The 18,697-nt window shown below is 46.4% G+C and overlaps 1 protein-coding gene across 1 annotated transcript in view; it reads right to left on the bottom strand.

The window, feature by feature from the left end:
- Window positions 1–4,773: 4,773 nt before the first annotated feature.
- The window catches only part of COMP (cartilage oligomeric matrix protein), a 43,393-nt gene continuing 29,469 nt past the window's right edge, over window positions 4,774–18,697 (bottom strand). The window contains exons 14-19 of the mRNA XM_060275395.2: window positions 13,893–14,071; window positions 12,771–12,819; window positions 11,453–11,649; window positions 8,757–8,929; window positions 6,344–6,483; window positions 4,774–5,719 (exon numbers count right to left, since the gene is read on the bottom strand). Of these exons, the coding sequence (XP_060131378.2) occupies window positions 5,670–5,719; window positions 6,344–6,483; window positions 8,757–8,929; window positions 11,453–11,649; window positions 12,771–12,819; window positions 13,893–14,071 (788 nt within the window). The 3' untranslated portion in view covers window positions 4,774–5,669. The remainder of the gene's footprint in view (window positions 5,720–6,343; window positions 6,484–8,756; window positions 8,930–11,452; window positions 11,650–12,770; window positions 12,820–13,892; window positions 14,072–18,697) is intronic.

Raw genomic sequence — 18,697 nt, forward strand, 5'->3', positions numbered from 1 at the left:
TTCTGGTTTGCCGCCTCAGGCGCTTGGGTGCACCCATTGGGACCCACAGAGGCCACTGGCTGCCAGGCAGCACAGGCTTCCATAGCTCAGTTGGTAAGAGCATGAGACTCTGAATCTCAGGGTTGTGGGTTTGAGCCCCATGTTGGGCGAAAGGTTCCTGCATTGCAGGGGATGGGCTAGATGAACCCTTGGGGTCCCTTCCACCTCTACAAGTCTGTGATTCCTAGCAGGAGCTTTGCTGCCAGCCAAAAATATTAGCAAGGCATGTTAGAGCCCTAGAGCTCATGGGGGGGGGGGAATTAGCCCAATTCTGCCGAGTTCGAGTATCTTTGTAATCAACAAGGCTTTCTTCTGGAAAATCCCCACGTCACATTCCTTAAAGCAGGATCTTTTCCTTTTAAAATCCCCAGCCAATAGCCCCCATTGTTGGTCTTTGAAAATGGAAGTTGGTCCCCTAGAAGCCCCTCTTGGCATCAAGTAGCGAATGAATTAAATGACAATGATGACTGTCATCCTCATTGTCGGGGCCCCGCTCCATTTCCATCCTTGCAAGCTGCGTGGAGAAGCGTTCCTAAGCATATGCAGAGTTCCGCTGCTGCCCCCTCCTCCTCTCCCCCTGTAATCCCCACGGCCCAATGGACCTGGTCCCTTCTCTGGTTCTGGTCTTCTAAGGGATGTGTGTCTCTCCACCTGCTCTTTGGGTGGGCTCTGGCGGCCAGCGGGTGTCGAGAGGCCAGGATGGGTATCAGAAGCGATTGTGAGGATGGCAAGCTGTCCGGAGAGAGGCTGGGTGCTGGTGTTTTATATCCACACATGCTTTTGGTCAGCTTCGAAAAATGTCTTGCAAAAGCAGGAGAAGTATCCTGAAGCCAGAGTGAATGAGCATATATATATAGATACAGTATATTTGTGTGTGTGCATGTGAAAGCAAACGTTGATGGAAGTGTAAAATTGGCGCAGGGAGGAGGGGTACAGATCCAACTGGATCAGGCCAAAGGGGTCCCGGCCCAGCCCCCTCTTCCCACAGCGGTCATCCAGACCCCCAGCAAGCAGGGGGATGTCCTTGGATACAGGACGCTGGGCTCAGTGGTGGTCAGACCCAGCAGTGCACAAATTGGGGGCGGCCTCTGCCCATTGCATGGCCAGAGAAAACTGAATCTTGTTATTGCCTTGGCTTTTCTGCATGTTTGCCGGAGTCTTGGTGGGCTCCTTGGAAATCTATCTCTGACAGGCAGCAGCAAGAGACTGAGCTGTCCCCTTTTTAAAAAAGAAAGAAAGAAAAGAAAATATACTTCTCTCTCCCCCCCCCCCCAAACTTTTCTGTGGTGGTCCCAATACCATCCTCCTTTTCCTGCCTCAATCCTTTCAAGGCAGCCATCTGCCCCTCCCTTCTTAGGTAGGATTCCTCTCCGGAAGAGGACTACCTACATACGACACCCATGGCTTTTGGAAAGAAAGAAAGAAGGCACTTTGATTTATTTATTTTTATTAAAAAAATTCCCTTGTCACTGTGAAAACATCTGTGAAAGAGCAGTTGAATATCTGAGTATGCATTCTTCTTTTTAGGGGGGAAAAGGGGAAACCCAAATAAAAAGTTAAGTGTTTTTCTGTTGTAACTTTTTTTTTTTATGAACCGGTTTAACCTTCCTTTTATTTTCAAAAGAAAACTTTTAAGAGTTTGTGTGGAATTCCCATATTGCAATATGTGAATTGGGGGGGGGGCATGGAGGGTTTTAATAACCAACACTACGTTTATGGAACTTCGGTCGATACCTTTGTGCTTTTTGTTGTATTTATTATTGTTTTTTATTATTTTTTTTAAAAAGGAGAAAAAAACTTCCTTTCTGGGAGGGGGAGGAGGGCATGGTGCGTGTGTGTGTATATATATATATATACATTTATATATATATATTAAAAAGTATATATAAATAAATGTGAGCTTGGCCAGTTTCTACTGTGTTTATAAAGGAAAGGCGTGGCTTTTGGGGGGAGGGAAACGCAGGCTGTCGGTAGGGAGATGCTTTGAGGTGGCAGCAGCAGCTTTCTGCCTTGGGGGTGTTGGTTTTCGGTTTTCACTCCCCTTTTACATCAAAATGATAAGAACTGAAAGCAAAAAATGTATAATAGCTGTTGGTATCTAGCATGTGTATTGAAGCAAAGGCTGTCTTGGCTCAATGTCCCCGTTCCCCACCTGCAAGTTGGACGATCTCACGCCCGTGGGTTGAGCATTCATTGCCTTTTTTTGCTTTTTGCCTGGTTCCCTTCTCTCCTCTCCTATTTCCCCCCCCCCACTCTCCACCCCAAAGCCTTCTCGGTATATTGATAACAATGATAAAATTCCCAGCGTTATTGTTCTCTTCCCCCAACCCAGCCCCAATTTTCAGGCGCGTCAAAAACGGTGGAAAGCCCACTTTTGGGACAGGGTTGGGTGGGAGATGGGCCCTGAGATGCCTTCCTTTCCCCCCCAGACACAACTTATATATGTTTGGGAGGCAGGGGGAAACCCAGTCAGATGAGCGGGGTTCAAATAATAAAATTATTATCGCTATTGTTGTCAATTGCCGCCACATCCAAACGGTGTTCTGTTACTGTATGGCACGGCTGACCCGAGCCAGATGTGTCTTCTCCTGGCCCAGCCTTTGCCAACCTGGCGTGCCCCCCCCCCCAATGCTGCCACCATTTTGGACAGGGTGGGCAGGCAGGTTTTTGGAGGCTGGGGCTGGGTGTGCAGTAGAAGCTTCTCTGAAAAAAAGCACCAGCAGAGTTTTAAAACTTAACTGGGTAGATCAGCAGAGGCTTAATGCTCTCCCTGCCCCCCCCCCCAGTCCTCCCAAAAATGAATGAGCCAGGTAGGTCAAAACTACTTCTTCCCATAACCCCTCCACCCCTTTGCAAGTATGTGTGATTGGGTGTGTGTGTGCGAAGTTTGACACCTTCCCCACTTTAAAAGTCCCACCAACAGCAAGTAGGATTTAAATTGATTACAGCGCAAATAAACACGACTTGCTGAAATAAAAGGAGGGAGGGTTGTTTTTAGGGTTTATTTCTTTTTGTCAAATTGGGCAGGAGGATGAAGTGTTTTGTGGGGAGTCATAGTGCTGTTTTGGATGCACCCCTCCCCTAGGTCTGGGGAATACCTTTAAGTTCTAGATTACAGTTCTGTTAGTTTCAAAGCCTTCGTTTGCAGCTGACCACAGAGAATAGCTGTATCGTTTTTTGTTTCAAAGAGAAATGGCGGTATCAGGAATCCCTACTAAAAACCATAATCCTTGGAGTGGGAAGATCCACACGCGGCACCTGTGTTTCACTTTGGGAAACCCTAACCGACCAGCGCATAGAAATCAACCCTTTGCAGAAGCCACTCACTTGCATTCCTTTTAAACTCTTGGTGGCAGGAGAGGAAACGGCTCGATCCCTCCTCAAGATCCTTGATTTGGAGAACACTTAGCTAAGGCACAGCTTGCAAATGCAGCCGCTTGCCGTGTGCCGCATCTCTGCGCATCTCCTCGGCTGCCCTGCCATACGCAACAGAAACACCAGGATTAATTCTGCAAGCTTTTGCAGATTGCGCCCGCTGTCGCCCATACTCTGAGTAGTCCAATTGAAACAGACGGGTGTGGCCAAACGGGTCTGGGGGACCTACTCTGAGCAGAACTTAATTGGGCTGCAACCCTAATATTACTTTCTTTTGGGGGGGTGGGGATTAGACCATGCCTAAACGTTATTTTCCCCTTCGATCCTAAATAGTTCCTAACTATATGGGCATGAGCAGTTTCACATTAAACGTAATTATCCATATTACAATAACCATATTGCTAGAGACATCCAGAACATTAATGCAACTTAGCAAGTAAACAAAATGTGCTTAGTTCTAGCTGTTAGTCGGGTGGTAGCTTTTCAAATCATGGCTTTCTTTTGTGGACAGGGAGGAAATTAAATTTCTCTCTCCCCCCCCCCATTTCTTTTGGGGCACCTGAAAGTGTAAAAGAACACCAGGGGAAATGTGGGTCTTATCTGGATAAGGTAGATACAGACAGGCAGCTAAAAAACAGTAACACAAAAATCATATTTTGGGGTGGGGGGAGCCGGATTAAAAGGGTGGGAAGGGAACAGTCTTTTGTTTTCTGTATTTTTGGACTGTGTAACATCCTGTTCTTTATAGGTTTTTTTTAAAAAACAAAAACATGAGGACTAGTGGAATGACTTTACTGATATATGCAAATCCTACCATTGAGTTGCAGGTTTTCTTGGGGGGTGGGGAGGGGGGTACTTGGGGGCAGCAGCAGCACAGGAACTCTGGAGCATAGAAGCTTAATTTATTGTGGCTTTTTTCTTGGCAAAAAAAGGAACCCTGAAGGTGGCTTTGTAAGCGTGTGTGTGTTTTTTTCTTCTTTTTGCAAACTTAAGAACATGACAATGATGTGAAAAAGCGGCAAAACTCTGTGTACATTCTTTTTGATCTCTCTCTTTTTGGTTCGTTCGTTTCCTTTTTTTCCTTTCTTTCTCTGTGAAGGCTTTTTTTTGTCTTTGTAACTTTGCATTATTTGTAAATGAAATGTAATAAAGTTCAGCTGTTTTTCTCTCTGGCTGCTCAGCTCTGCTTTTCTGAATAATTGTTGTTAATTGCAAAGCTTCTTTGCAATGGGTTAAAAAGGGTGTTTTTGTTGCAAAAAGCCTTCCTCTTCCCTAGTCAAATGGCAGTTTTGCTTTTTTGGATCTGGCTTTCAGAGAGCCTGCCCTGCGGGCAGCGTCAGAAAACAAAACACAACCTTCTTGTCCTTAAGACAAAGTAATTTAATTCTCCAAATTCTCTATACATACATATTTTTTTTAAAAAAGTGCTTTCTTTGCGTTTCTTCTTATTGCTTCCGAGAAGGTGCGCATTTCATTACCTGTCTTTAATGCGCCAAGGATTCAGGGCCGAGGAATGAGCGTGCAACTGGGTTTGGGAGGAAGCCCTGTGCCACGTTTACCCAGGGTCACCTGCTCACACTGGCAGCCGCTCACCAGGCTTCTCATCGCTTGAACCTCAAGGCGCTGAGGATTGAGCCAAAGCAGGGGCATCTCTCTTGCAGGATGCCAGAGCAGGCCAAGTTGGATTAGCTCGGTACACATTTCCCTCCCTGTCCAATTTAAAGCTGGTTCAGTCATATATTTCCTCAAAATTGGTTACTTGCAAGAATATGACCATTTCTCAAGAGGGACGTCTCACCACCCCACCCTGTTTTTGCATGAATCTCTGATCTGTGCCTGGACAGTGATTCATGCAGGGATGCAACGGTCTGCCCCACTTTCTTGACATTGGACCCGAACCCCTTACCTAGGGGTGGAGCAGAAGGAAGCAGCCTCCCTCTGCTGGTGAGTGCTTTGGAGTTCTTGGAGAGCTTCTCCTGGCCACCTCTCCCCTCCATGTTCTCAAGCGCCTCTGCTGGAACTACTGGATTAGCTGCTGCTCTTCTGCACGGTGCAGAACATTCAGCATGTTCATGGCTAGTGAGTGATTCCAAGGGGGCTTCCGGTTACTAGGGAAAAGGGGGCACAGCGATGCCAGAGGGTGGCTGGGCGGCTGCTGCAAGGTGTTGCGGGACTGTCCATAATTCGATATATCGTAAAAAGAGCAGGAAGCAGAGGGGTGAGTATGTGAGTCTTGGGCCAACCCTAAAAGGCGCTTAGTAGTCTTGCTGGTTCCGGTAAGATTCGTAGTCCTCTGGAATCGTGTCTGTGAATGAGAGAACAGGAGGCAAAATGGTAGAGTTGGAAGGGTCCCGAGGGTCATCCAGTCCAACCCCCTGCAACGCAGGGAGTTACAGAGTCCCACCCAGTAAAAGACTTGATGATTCAACTGTGGAAGTAAAGTGCTTTGTTGCACCCCTCCCTGGCCAACATTCTGTTCCTACAGTGGCTAAATCCAGATAGACTGCCTCTGGACCTGGCGGTTCCACAAGAACATAAGGAACATGGCTGCTGGATCAGGCCAATGGCCCATCTAGTCCAGCATCCTGTTCTCATAGATGCCAACCAGATGCCCCCATGGGGAGCCCCCAAGCAGGACCTGAGCGCAAGAGGCCTCTCCCCTCCTGGGGTTTCCAGCAATTTGTATTCAGGATTATTTACTGGATCTGACTGTGGAGGCAGAGCCGAACCAATAGGTGAGTCCCAAAGGAAATATGACCCCAAGACCCACAACTTGCCGGAGTCTGTAAAAGCAACTGGAACTCGCTTTTTGCTTGTGTGTGAAACACTGTCACTAAATCTTTTTTAGCTCCACCCCTTGGCATTAAAACTGGCATGGCTTTGAAGGCTGCAGGGGGTGGGTGGGTGGGAGGGAGTGGGGCCTGCTCACCGTTGCAGCGATACCGCAGGTTGGACCAGATGATGTTCTCCTGGGAAAAACAGAAGACCCCCAAGCGCCCGCCTCTCATCGTGGTGTCAAGGACGACGCCTGTGTCTGCCACCAGCTCAGGGCCTTCGTAGAAGCGAGCCCTAGAGAGGCAAGTAAAACCATCGAGGATTCTAATGCCAGCACATTCGTGACAAAAATGTGAAGGGTCTCCAAGGCAAGCCTCTGCTCGAAAGAGGCTCCTGCCGCCGAGATGATTTTTTTTTGAAATATTGACACAAAATCTCTTTGGAAATAACCCCAAATAAAGGCCCCTTGTACCGTAGGAACTTGCCTTACCTGGTTTTATTTTTAAATACGCATTTCACAAAACAAGACAAATACGTTAATTGGAAACTGAAAAGGGGGCGTATAACATCTTGCTATGTTTGAAATAAATTTTGCAGGGTGTCTTGCGTTCAGCGACAACAGAAAACAAGAACTAAAATACCTTTTAGAACTAAAATATCTGCCCGATGAAGTTAAACAACAGATCAACAGAGCCAGACTGATACCCAGAGAGAACTTGCTGCAAGACAGACCCAAAAAAGAAAATAACAGAACACCACTAGTAATCACATACAGCTCCCAAGTTAAAACAGTACAGCGCATCATCAGAGATTACAACCTCTCCTAGACAATGACAGTTCTCTTTCTCAAGCTCTGGGAGGAAGACCTTTCATTGCCTACTGACAGCCACCCAATCTTAAACAACTCCTCACCCACAATAATACCACCACCAGACTTAACATAAATACTGGTACCAGAGCCTGCAATAAACCCAGATGCCAACTTTGCTGCCACATACACCCAGACAACACCATTACTGGCGCCAACAACATCAAATCTCAGGACTATTTAATTGCTCATCTTCTAACATTGTGTATGCCATCAAATGCCAACAGTGCCCTTTAGCTCTCTATATTGGACAAACAGGCCAAACCCTACGCCAAAGGATAAATGGACGTAAATCTGACATCAGGAATCACAAGACAGAGAAACCAGTAGGAGAACGCTTCAATCTCCCAGGACATTCTATTCAAGATCTCAAAGTAGCTATCTTTTTACAAAAGAATTTCAGAAATAGACTGGAAAGAGAAGTTGCTGAACTGCAACTTATTACCAAACTTAAAACCATGGAGAGACCTGGTCTGAATAGAGACATTGGATTCTTATCTCATTATACATGATACAGTAAAGCTACCTTTAGCCATCTCACCCCTTGCTTTTTCCTGTAAGACCGATTGCAGTTATTAACAGTCGTCAACAGGTTTACCACACCTATCAGCCAATCACCCATTCCCACCATCCTTCTGAGTAATACCCCTCCCCACCCTCTCACTATACATAAGGGTCTGGTGACTTCTGTTTCAGTATACTATATCTGAAGAAGTGTGCATGCACATGAAAGCTCATACCAATGAAAAACTTAAGTTGGTCTCTAAGGTGCTACTGGAAGGAATTTTTTAAAATTTTCGTTAGAAAACAAGAAGATACAGTATTAGAGAGAGAGAGAGAGAGATCACATTGAAAATCATGCACCAACATTGTGGGATGGAACACTGGGGCAGACAAGTCACAACAGTTCCTAGAGTGTCCACTAACAGGAACTCACCTGGAGGGACACCTGACTACAGGTCAGTTCCTGTTCCCTCCAGATATGCAGATGAGATGGATTAGCTGACTTAAGCCCCAAACCAGCAGCCATTCTCTCTCTTAGCTACTTCCTCCTTCGATGGGAACACATCTCCAGAGAATCTTCAGTTAGGATGGTTCTCCCTCTTGGCCTGCTGCCAAGAGTGAGACCAAATGGAGCCTTACCTTACTAAGTAGTCTCCACATGTATGTATTTGTAACTTTTCTAAGCAAGCCTGCCTTTCTGAGATTATGCTGTTAACTCAGGATGAAACTGTAAGTAAACTATCTTATTTTATAAACACTGTGTTGTGTATTTCTTTTAAGAGGGACAAAGGGGACTCTGCCAGGAAGTGTAATATTGAAGTATAATATATAATATTGTTATAGAGGTTCTAGCGAACCTAACGCACATGCTTTGCTGCGCAAAAAAGGGGAATGTCACTCTGCTGATATTGGAAGCTTGCTAACACAAGCTTGGATAGGATCTATCTAATAATATATCCTAATCCACATCCCTAACATTCCCACAAACATGAGGTGGAGGGAACTAGCCCCAAACAATAAAAACAGACAGGCATCAAGCGCCGTCAAAACCTGCATAGAAGCAGGAAGTCGGGAGGCTGTTGGGCTTTGCTGAGGAGGGAATCCCAGAGCTACAGGACCACCACTGAGCAAGGCCTTTCCCTCTGGCACCCATCCAGCCCCCGGAGCATCTGTGCATCTGGTCCCTGCCACTTACCGAATGTAGCCCACCTGGGGCCGGTGCTGCAGGAACCAGCGGTAGGAGGTCTTGTCCTTCCAGCCGACATTGCGAGGGTCTTTCCAGAGCAGCTTGACCTGGTTGGCTGTGTCTCCCGTGTGCCAGAGGGAGTTGCGGAGGTATTCTCCAGGGCCTGTCTTGGACTTCACTGCCTGGGATCGGAGGGAAGGGCAGGGAAGTTCAGAAAGCAGGAACCGCAAGTGCTAGAAATTACCCCAGAATTGGTTTTACTAAATATCTTTCAAGATAACAATGCTCAATCAGATCATAAAGAACTTATAATCCATCTGTTGTCAGCAACCAGAAACATCATAGCCAGGCACTGGAGGGACCTATTGGGAGTGGGCATGGACCAATGGTACCAAGTTGTATGGGAAACAGCCCTACTAGAAAAACTAACCAGTAAGCTGAAACTGACACGGGGACAAACAGAAGAAGACACTTTCACCCCAGTTTGGTTCCCCTTCATCACTTATACAGCCCAACAGGACAATGACAAAAACTTACCGTCAGCATACAAATCAATATGGCTAACCTAATCAAAACATCCTCCCTCCCCACTCACGCAAGAAACTAAGGATCATCACAGCCAACCATAAATGAACAACCACATTCTAAGACAAATCCTGACCTCTCTCACCAACAAAGAAACACGAACAAACAACAGAGAACCTGCACAAACGACGCTGACGCCGAACCCCTACACATATCAAGAAAAACAAAAACATCGGCAATCCACCACACCCAACTCCCCATCCCACTCACCTCTTTCCCCCCCTTCCTCATAATGTCTCAACAAGTAAAACTGATGTGTAAAAATGATGCATGAAAAAAAATATGAGACATTGCACTACCTTTGTAACCCAAGAAAATCTTTAATAAAAATAATTATTAAAATAGATAATAGAAAGCAGGAACCGGTTGGGGCTTCGCTCAGCCCCCCACCCAGATGTGGTTGGAGAACCAGAGCCTATCAGCGTTGGCAACCTGTCCCTTTTCTATTTATATAACCCGCCTTTCTTGCAAGCTGGGATTCAAGGCGGATTCTGGCATTTTAAAAATAATGGTTGTAAACATTTTTGGGGGTATGTGTGTGTGTGATCATTTTCATTGTTTGCCCTTTTCGTAAACCGCTTTTGAGGTTTTCTTTCCAACACTCAAGCCCATGAATCTTACGAAATCAAAAGAAACAAATGTGAAATACGAAACAATTCTAACAAACCAGTTAAAGATAATAATTCAAAATGCACCCGAACACATTTAGAACCTGCTTGTCATAGAACCATAGAACTGTATTTTGTGTTTTTTATCCTGCAATTTTTATGTTGTGAACTGCCCTGGGAACTATGGATGGAAGGCGGTATACAAATTTTAATAATAATAGAGTTAGAAGGGATCCTGAGGGTCCTCTAGTCCAACCCCCTGCAATGCAGGAATCTTGAATTGTGCCATTCATGACACACACAGAGAGGATATAATATAATAATAATAATAATAATAATAATAATAATAATAATAATAATAATAATAATAACTTATTTATACCCCGCCCATCTGGCCGGGTCTCCCCAGCCACTCTGGGCGGCTTCCAACAGAAAAATACAACACAATAATCTATTAAACATTAAAAGCCTCCCTGAACAGGGCTGCCTTCACATGTCTTCTAAAAGTCTGGTAGTTGTTTTCCTTTTTGACATCTGTTGGGAGGGCGTTCCACAGGGCAGGCGCCACCACCGAGAAGGCCCTCTGCCTGGTTCCCTGCAACTTGGCTTCTTGCAACGAGGGAACCGCCAGAAGGCCCTCGGTGCTGGACCTCAATGTCCGGGCAGAATGATGGAGGTGGAGACGCTCCTTCAGGTATACTGGACCGAGGCCATTTAGGGCTTTAAAGGTCAGCACCAACACTTTGAATTGTGCCTGGAAACGTACTGGGAGCCAATGTAGATCTTTCAAGACCGGTGTTATGTGGTCTCGGTGGCCACTCCCAGTCACCAGTCTAGCTGCCGCATTCTGGATTAGTTGTAATTTCTGAGTCACCTTCAAAGGTAGCCCCACGTAGAGCGCATTGCAGTAGTCCAAGCAGGAGATAACTAGAGCATGCACCACTCTGGCTAGACAGTCTGCAGCCAGGTAGGGTCTCAGCCTGCGTACCAGATCTTGAGGCAAGCCTTTTCCTAGAGAAAAAGACTACCAAGGGCAGAAGGACGTGGTTGAGGTGATGAAAGTCTGCCTAGGGGTGCTTCCGGATGACCTGATCTGTTTGCTAGGAGCATTCCATTCTGATATGAGCACTTAGCCACGGTCCCATCAGCCCCGGCGGCAGGCGGCTGCTCTGGCAGGGGATGATGGGAGTTGTAGTCTAGGACATCTGGAGGACAACATGTGCATGAAAGGCTGTCTTAGCCTCTTTCCTGGAGGCCGACCAGGGCCTTTTGCCTTGTGTCTGCAATGACTCTTAACTGCTTGAACAGCCTGTGGAGCCAAAATGCAGACAAGATTTGAGAGAAGGCAATTGAGATACACATCAGCCGTCGGGGAAAACATCCCCGTTTCCCTGCTCTCGTTGCCAGAGAGGAGAAACAGAGATGGGAGATTTCGTGTGGCCTGTTTCGTCTCCTGTTTTCCTGGTTTGACCTGCGGCATCTGCCCCCCCCCCGGGCTCCTCAGCCACCTACCTTGAGCTGGATCCCCGGTTCCGCCACAGCCCTGAAGGGGTTCGCCTGCCAGTAGGTCTGCTCCATCTGCTTCCACATCACCACGTAGAAGCTGGAGCTGTCCTGGTAGCCGAAGATGAAGCCGGCGTAGTCATCGTCCGTGGCTGTGTTCACGTGGAAGGTGCCCTCGAAGTCCACCCCGTTGAATGCGGTGTACCCTCAACCAATGGAGAGAGGGGTCACCGCCACAGAATCTGGGGACCCGATCTGGGGTGTGTGTGTGTGTGTGTGTGTGTGTGTGCAGCAGCTGGTGGCCTTGGCCTGCAACTCCCGCCAGCCAGCAGGAACCCCCAAATGGCCAGGGGTGGGGGTGGGGAGTTGCAGTCCAGCAGCACCTCTAGGGGCAGAGGTAGTCCCCCTTCCCTGCTGCAAGCATGGGAATCCTGTCTCAGGCCCTTGGCCCATCTAGCTCAGTACAGTCTGCACTGGCTGGCAGCAGCTCTCCATGGCTTTAGCAGGGGTTCTCTCCAGCTCTAGCTGGAGAAGCCCCCAGGGATTGAACCTGGGACGTTCTGCATGCAAAGCAAGTGTTCTACCCCTGAGCCATGGCCCATCCTCCCTGGGGCCAGGTCAGCCAACAACTCACAAGATGCCAGTGAAGTTAACACTTTATTCAAAGGAAACAGCTCAGCAGTGAGCACAGCAACTCTTCCCAGTAGGTCTTGCCCCAGTGCGGCAGTTGTGAGGACTGAAGTACCCCCCTTCCCACAACTCCCTAAGTCCTCCCTCCCTCCCTGGGTTCTTCCCTTGCAACCTGAGGCTCCTTGCCTGTCTCTGCTCTGCCCCTCTGCATGTTCTGGGAGACCAGGGGGGAGGGGAGCTGCTCACAGCAGGAGGGGGAGACCCCCTGGCTTCTTCAGCAGCCTGCCTCATCTCTGCCCCCTCTCCTGTCTCTGATTCAGGACTGCTCTCTGCCACAGACTCCCCCCGCTCACTAAACCCTGTTGCCTCTTCAGCTTCCGACACTCCCTCCTCCCAGCTTTTCCCCTCTGCCTACTCATTATCATCCCACCCACCCCTCCTGGGCTCTGAGCCTTCTTCCCTTGGGGGTCCCCCCCAGCTGGTGCCTCCCCCCACTCGTCCACATCCAACCAGTCCATGACAATCATTTTTATCAACAAGCCCATGACATTTATGTTCAGATGACACAGCTATTCACTGACATTTTTATTGGTGGTTGGTTTTTATTTTATTGGTGGTTGGTTTTTATGAATACTTTGTGAAAGAATATTAATAATGGTGGGGAAAGGATGTGGGGTTTATGTGTGAAAACACTTACCGACTGCCAAACCTGGGTCGCTGTTCATGGTCTGAACAATCTCCATTCCCTGCAAATGAGAGAGAGAGAGAGAGAGAGAGAGAAGTGGGTGCTTTTTCAGTCTGAGAGTGTCGTTCCAGAAGCACAGGTGGGTTTGGAAGCACTAGCTGGACTACTGCAAAGTGCTTGGTGTGGGGCCACCTTTGAAGACCACCTGGAAGCTACATCCAGTGTAGAACAGCTGTGGAGCTGTTCAGCCGTTCTTGGAAACTAAGTGTCTGAGGAACGACTCCCTCCCATCCATCTCCCTGGAGATTTGGACACTAGTTCCCAGGGCCAGACAGAGACAATTGGAGGGCCACATTCGCACCCCTCTTCTGGACAGGCCCCTCAACACCTGGGCGTAACTCTACAGGGACAAAGGAAGGAAGTGTATTCTGCGGAAAGCTTTTCCTTTCGCCGAATGAAAATGTTGGACTATATGGAACTTGCTGATCTGACCGGAAGACTACGCGACCGGGGAGAGGGGAAGACGGAAGAGGAATGGAAGAAATTTAGAGTGTATTGTAAAAAATATTGTAGAATTGATATATGAAGGGAAATATAAGCAATTGCGTACGTTGCAGGTTATGAAATAAGAGAAAGAAATTTAAAATATATATTAGAATTTTATAATGGAAGGTAAAGTGTAAGAAAAAACTGTAATAATTGTAATTAAATATAGAATATACGAGTAGAACCTGTGAACAATGATAAGCAATGAACAGTTAGAAAAGGAGCTCGGGGAAGTCCATGATTGATTTTGAAAATAAGTTGTTAAATTAGATTAATTTGTTGTTATGATGCTTAATGTTGTTTTTTCTTTTTTCTTTTTTCTTTTCTATTCTTTTTTCCTTTTTTCGGACGATAGGAAGGTGTGATTATGTGTGAATATGGTGTTATATACAGTTGTTATTAATTGTTCTTTTCTTTATATAATACAAAATCTTAATAAAAATATTTTTAAAGAAAGAAAGAAAGAAAGAAAGAAAGAAAGAAAGAAAGAAAGAAAGAAAGAAAGAAAGAAAGCTTTCTCTTTCGCCTCGGACCACGGCTGGAAATGGGGAACCTAAAAGCCCACAGCTTGCTCCTTTGCCAGCTGACCTGGTTGAGGACGACCCAGTTGGGATCGATCTGCGCGTCTCCCTCGGGATCCAGCACCACCGTCTGAAACGCCCGGAAGTCGGTCAGCGTCACCTGGGCATTCTCTGGGCAGACGTCTATGCGGTCAACCACCATGTCCTTATCGAAGTCGCCCTGGCAGGCATCTCCAATGCCGTCTCCTGCAGCGGGAGGAGGGGGAAAGAGGCTCAGTTTCCTAAGAGCAGCTCTACCCCCACGGGGTTCCGGTTGGGTCATGGAAGGACCCAGGCAGGGGGTGGTGGGGCGGGAAGGTCACAAATGCCATGCCCCCCCTTCCTGCAGGCAGATGCTGCTAGATGAAAAGATAGGATTCAGGGAGTTTCCTTTATTTTTTAACTTATTTTATATTTATTTACATTTCTAGGTCTCTTTTCTGACTACAGGCATTCAAGGCAGCTACTGAAGTTGGAAGACAAATACTGTATATTGGGGACTTCCGCCGAGGCATCATGGCGCGTGCCACGGCGCCACGGAGCTCCTAAGGGCAGCCAACGTGGTCGCGTTGCCTGAGCGACTCCTGAGCCGCGGGGATCGCCGCCGTTGCCGTGCGAGGGTCGGGGGGAGGCTCGGTAGACCAGCTGAGGAGTCCCCCCCCCAGCGAACCGGAATTTGGAGCCGGAATCTGGGGCGCCCGGCTGCTAATCAGCCGTTGATCAGGCGGGAACCCGGGACCCGCAGGCCTGGGATCTCCCGCCTCGCGGCACGCCGGGGCCTCGCAGAGTAAGCGGGGCGATCTTTTGCACTTACTACTACTACCATCGCCGCCGCGCTCAACTCGGAGGGGGAGAAGAGAGGAACCTTGTTCCAACCTCCGACCTGTCAATCATCCTCCCTACTGCTGCTGCGCCGCTGCACCAGGGTCGCCCGGCTATCCGGAGCCCCGGGACTGGAGGGACCCAGGAGGCAAGTGCGGGGGTGCCTAGGGAAGGAAAGAGGTCCTGGCCTCGCTGCCCCACTGCCGAGCCACCGCCATTTCTTCCGCCGCCGATATTGAAAGAGAGGTAGGCCCACCCTGAGCCCACTTTCCCGCCAAGTGAGCCAAAGGCCCAGAGGAAGGCCCAGTGGAAAGGCCTCGATTTTTCTATTTTCAAATATATATTTATTTTTATTGTTATAATTTTTTATTGTTATAATTTTTTATTGTTATAATTTTTTGAATTATTTTTATTATTATAAAAAAAAATTTTTTTTGAACATATATATATATATATGTATATATATATATATATAGGGTTCTTTTTTTAAAAAAAAAGAAATATAATTTTTTTTAAAAAAAAAATTTTTTTTTAAAGATATTTACGTATTACACACACACACACACTTCTCGTTTCCTTCTTTTAGAAAATATTCCTTTTCCTTAAAATTTTTCTTCTATAAAAATAGAAGTGATTTTTTTCCCTCTCTCTCTCCCCCTTTTTTTAGAAGAAGAGAGAGAGGGAGAATAATATTTTTTCCTTTTTTTATCTTTAACTGTATATATATGTATATATATTTTTTTAAAAAAAGAAGTATCATTACCCTTTATCCCTTTCGCTTTTTAACACCCAAACCCCCTCTTTTCATACACTTTAACCCTCTAAGAAAAATTCTTATTTTTACCCTCCATCCCACTTGTTACTTCTGCCCCTTTTCTCTCTCTCTTTTTCGACTCCTTCTTCCCTTTAATTTGAATCCCCCCCATCTACTCTGTTTATCACCCTATCTCCAATAGGGTAGCCTTTCCTCCCACCCATCACCTCCCCCTTTTAAAAAATAAAATAAAGTAAAGTAAAATAACTTAAAAAACAAAACAAAAAACCCCCACTTCTGTTATACCTTTATCTTCCTTCCTTCTTTCCAATACATAAACCTTTATCTTCCTTCCTTCTCTCCAATACATAAACCTTCTCCTTAAACCCCTTCCCAGAAGCTGGATTCCCCTTTATTCTTCTCTTCCTTATCTTCCCCTTCTACCTCACTTCTCACCCCACCCTCACTTTTGTTTTATACCCTTTTTGCTTGCTAGATTGCTTACTTGATCACCTCTAAATCGAACCCCCCCTTCATTTGCCTGTTTGTTTGTCTGTCTCTGCTTGTTTGTCTATCTGTCCACTGGTACACCCACCTCTCTGAGTACCAGACCACCGCTTTGACAACACTGTTGAGGCGAACACGACAACCTCAGAGGCGTCCTTATAACATCACCAAGGCATGACACAAATGATTGCCTAAACCGAACGCTCTGCAGAAGCCACCAGTCAACAACGCCTGATTAATCCAATAACCCAACACCCAGAAATCATCATCGCCATAACTCCTAACCGTAACACGTCCCACTCTGAGAGAATGCCAAACAAACCTCAAACCAAGAACGTCAAGGAAATGAAGGTGTCACCAACTAAAAAGATGGTAAAAAACAATGAGACCGTAACACCTCCTCAAAATGATGAAATATTACAACACCTAAGAGAAATGGAAGAGAGGATGACAAGTAAATTGGAAGCTGCAGTGGAAAATGCAACGACCCCTATACAGCTACTAATCAGTAATCTTACCTCCAGAGTGGAAGCTCTAGAAAAGAAGAATCAACTGCAAGAAGGAATAATAGAGCAATATCGGGATGAAACCACACGCATGAATGAGAAATTGTGCGAACTGGAAAGAGAAAATGAAGAATTGGGAATTAAACAAGCAGACATCGAAGACCGAAACAGACGCTGCAATATCCGCTTCCGCAACTTCCCAGAAAAAGCAGAGGAGAAAAGCCCAGCAGACCTAATTGTGAGCTGGTTGAAAGATACAATCCCAAATCTGACACTCGAGGTTTCCGATCTGGAAAGGGCACACAGAGCTCTAAAACCTTTGCCAAAACCTGGTGCCCACCCAAGAGACATCATAGTGTGCTTTTCACGCTACAGAAAAAAGGAGGAGATATGGAACAGCCTCAAGAACTCAACCAATCTCCATTACAAAGACAATTCCATATTGGTCCTACAGGATCTATCCCAGGACACCCTAAATCGGAGAAGAAACCTACGTCCATACACTCAGCTTCTTCAGCAAAAAGGGATTCGATATCGTTGGGGCTTTCCCTTCCGTCTCATCGTGACAACCGATACAACGCAATACATGGCTACCAACGAAAGGGAAGCCCAACAACTATTGAGGAACCTTGGACTCGACCCTCCATCGAACCAGCAACAGAAAGACCCACCAAGTGACAGCCGAGATCAAGAAAGTGGAATAACAGTAAATGAATGGATGGAAGTAAAGAGGGGAAAGAGACAACAGAAGCAATACATCAAGACTCGTCGATTCAACCATCTACCATCGCGCACAAAATCATTCTACCGAACATTCTCCACAGGACGCCAAACCACGATCAACCGAACCAAAACATCACTGATGAACAACCCTACAACAACAACAACAACCACAGCTGAATGAGGCAACTGGAAAGCATCTCAAACTGCAGGACTGGTGATCCCCCTACCCCCTCCCCCCTCCCCATAGGCCTTGAACATAACTATCATCATCAATATCCCCCCCCAACACCACACCTCCATAGAATCTACCCCATCCCAACCCCACCCCGACACCAGTCCAGATAACCTCAATCACATTCCCCATCAACCACAGCCCATATCTCCAGTATCCCTTTCATACCAAACAAGAGAAAAACAGCTCCCCCAACATCCATAACACAACTCACTATCAGGCTAAAACATGATACCTATTCAACAACATGGTGGCACCAGAGCGCGCCAACACATACACACACTCTAACACATCAGTGATGTTGCTATTAACATTGGCAACATTGCTCACGAACCTTATACCTGACACTAACATTACAAAACCACTCTACACCGTCTCGCTGATCACCCCCTGTCACAAACGACAAGGGGGAAGGCCTGTCCTTGAGTACAGCCCTTCACATCAGCCGAGATCAAGGACCAACCGGCTATTTGCCAAAAGGTCCAAAATACCCCAAACGTACATCTATATAACTACATATAGGAAACCCTCTATAATTTACCTCCCACTCTTTAACCCGATTCTAATTTTAATCCCATTGAACCCCCACCCGCCACATCATAAGTCAGCGCAACTCCAATGGTTCAATACACAACACGAAGTGAGGGACATAGGACAACCCAGACGGGTTGGCAAGGAACCATCCTACAGAATGAATAAACAAGATGGCTAGCTTAAAAGCAATCACACTAAATGTGAGGGGGCTGGGAAATCCCATCAAGAGAAAACGTATCACCTCATACATAAATACCATGAAACCACACATCACCTTCCTACAAGAAATACACAACCCACCCAAAGGGAACAAACTCCTGAATGACCCTCGTTTTAGTCAACAATGGGTAGCACAAGGCTCAGGAAAGGCTCGCGGAGTAGCTGTAATAATTAGTAGAGACTTAAATTTCAAATCCATAACAGTCCTAAAGGACAAAAAAGGTAGATTCATTTTCATTAAAGGAATACTAGATGGCAAAATTAAACTGACAATTGGCTCATTATATGGCCCTAACTCGAGACAACTTGAATTCTTTCAAAAAACACTAAACAAGTTCCTTTCTTTCTCTGAGGGGGAAGCAATTCTAGGAGGCGACCTTAACTTAAATATTAAGGGCATAACTCTGGAAAACACACATCCTGTAAACTTACAGGCAACCCTCCTCAACCCCCCCTCCCAAACAACTAAGGCTTCTTACAAGTTACTAAAAATGTTAAAAAACAGGGGTCTCTATGACATCTGGGGCGAACACAAC

This window comes from Zootoca vivipara, chromosome 6, assembly GCF_965207765.1.
Source record: "Zootoca vivipara chromosome 6, rZooViv2.hap1.1, whole genome shotgun sequence".
Classification (NCBI taxonomy): domain Eukaryota; kingdom Metazoa; phylum Chordata; class Lepidosauria; order Squamata; family Lacertidae; genus Zootoca; species Zootoca vivipara.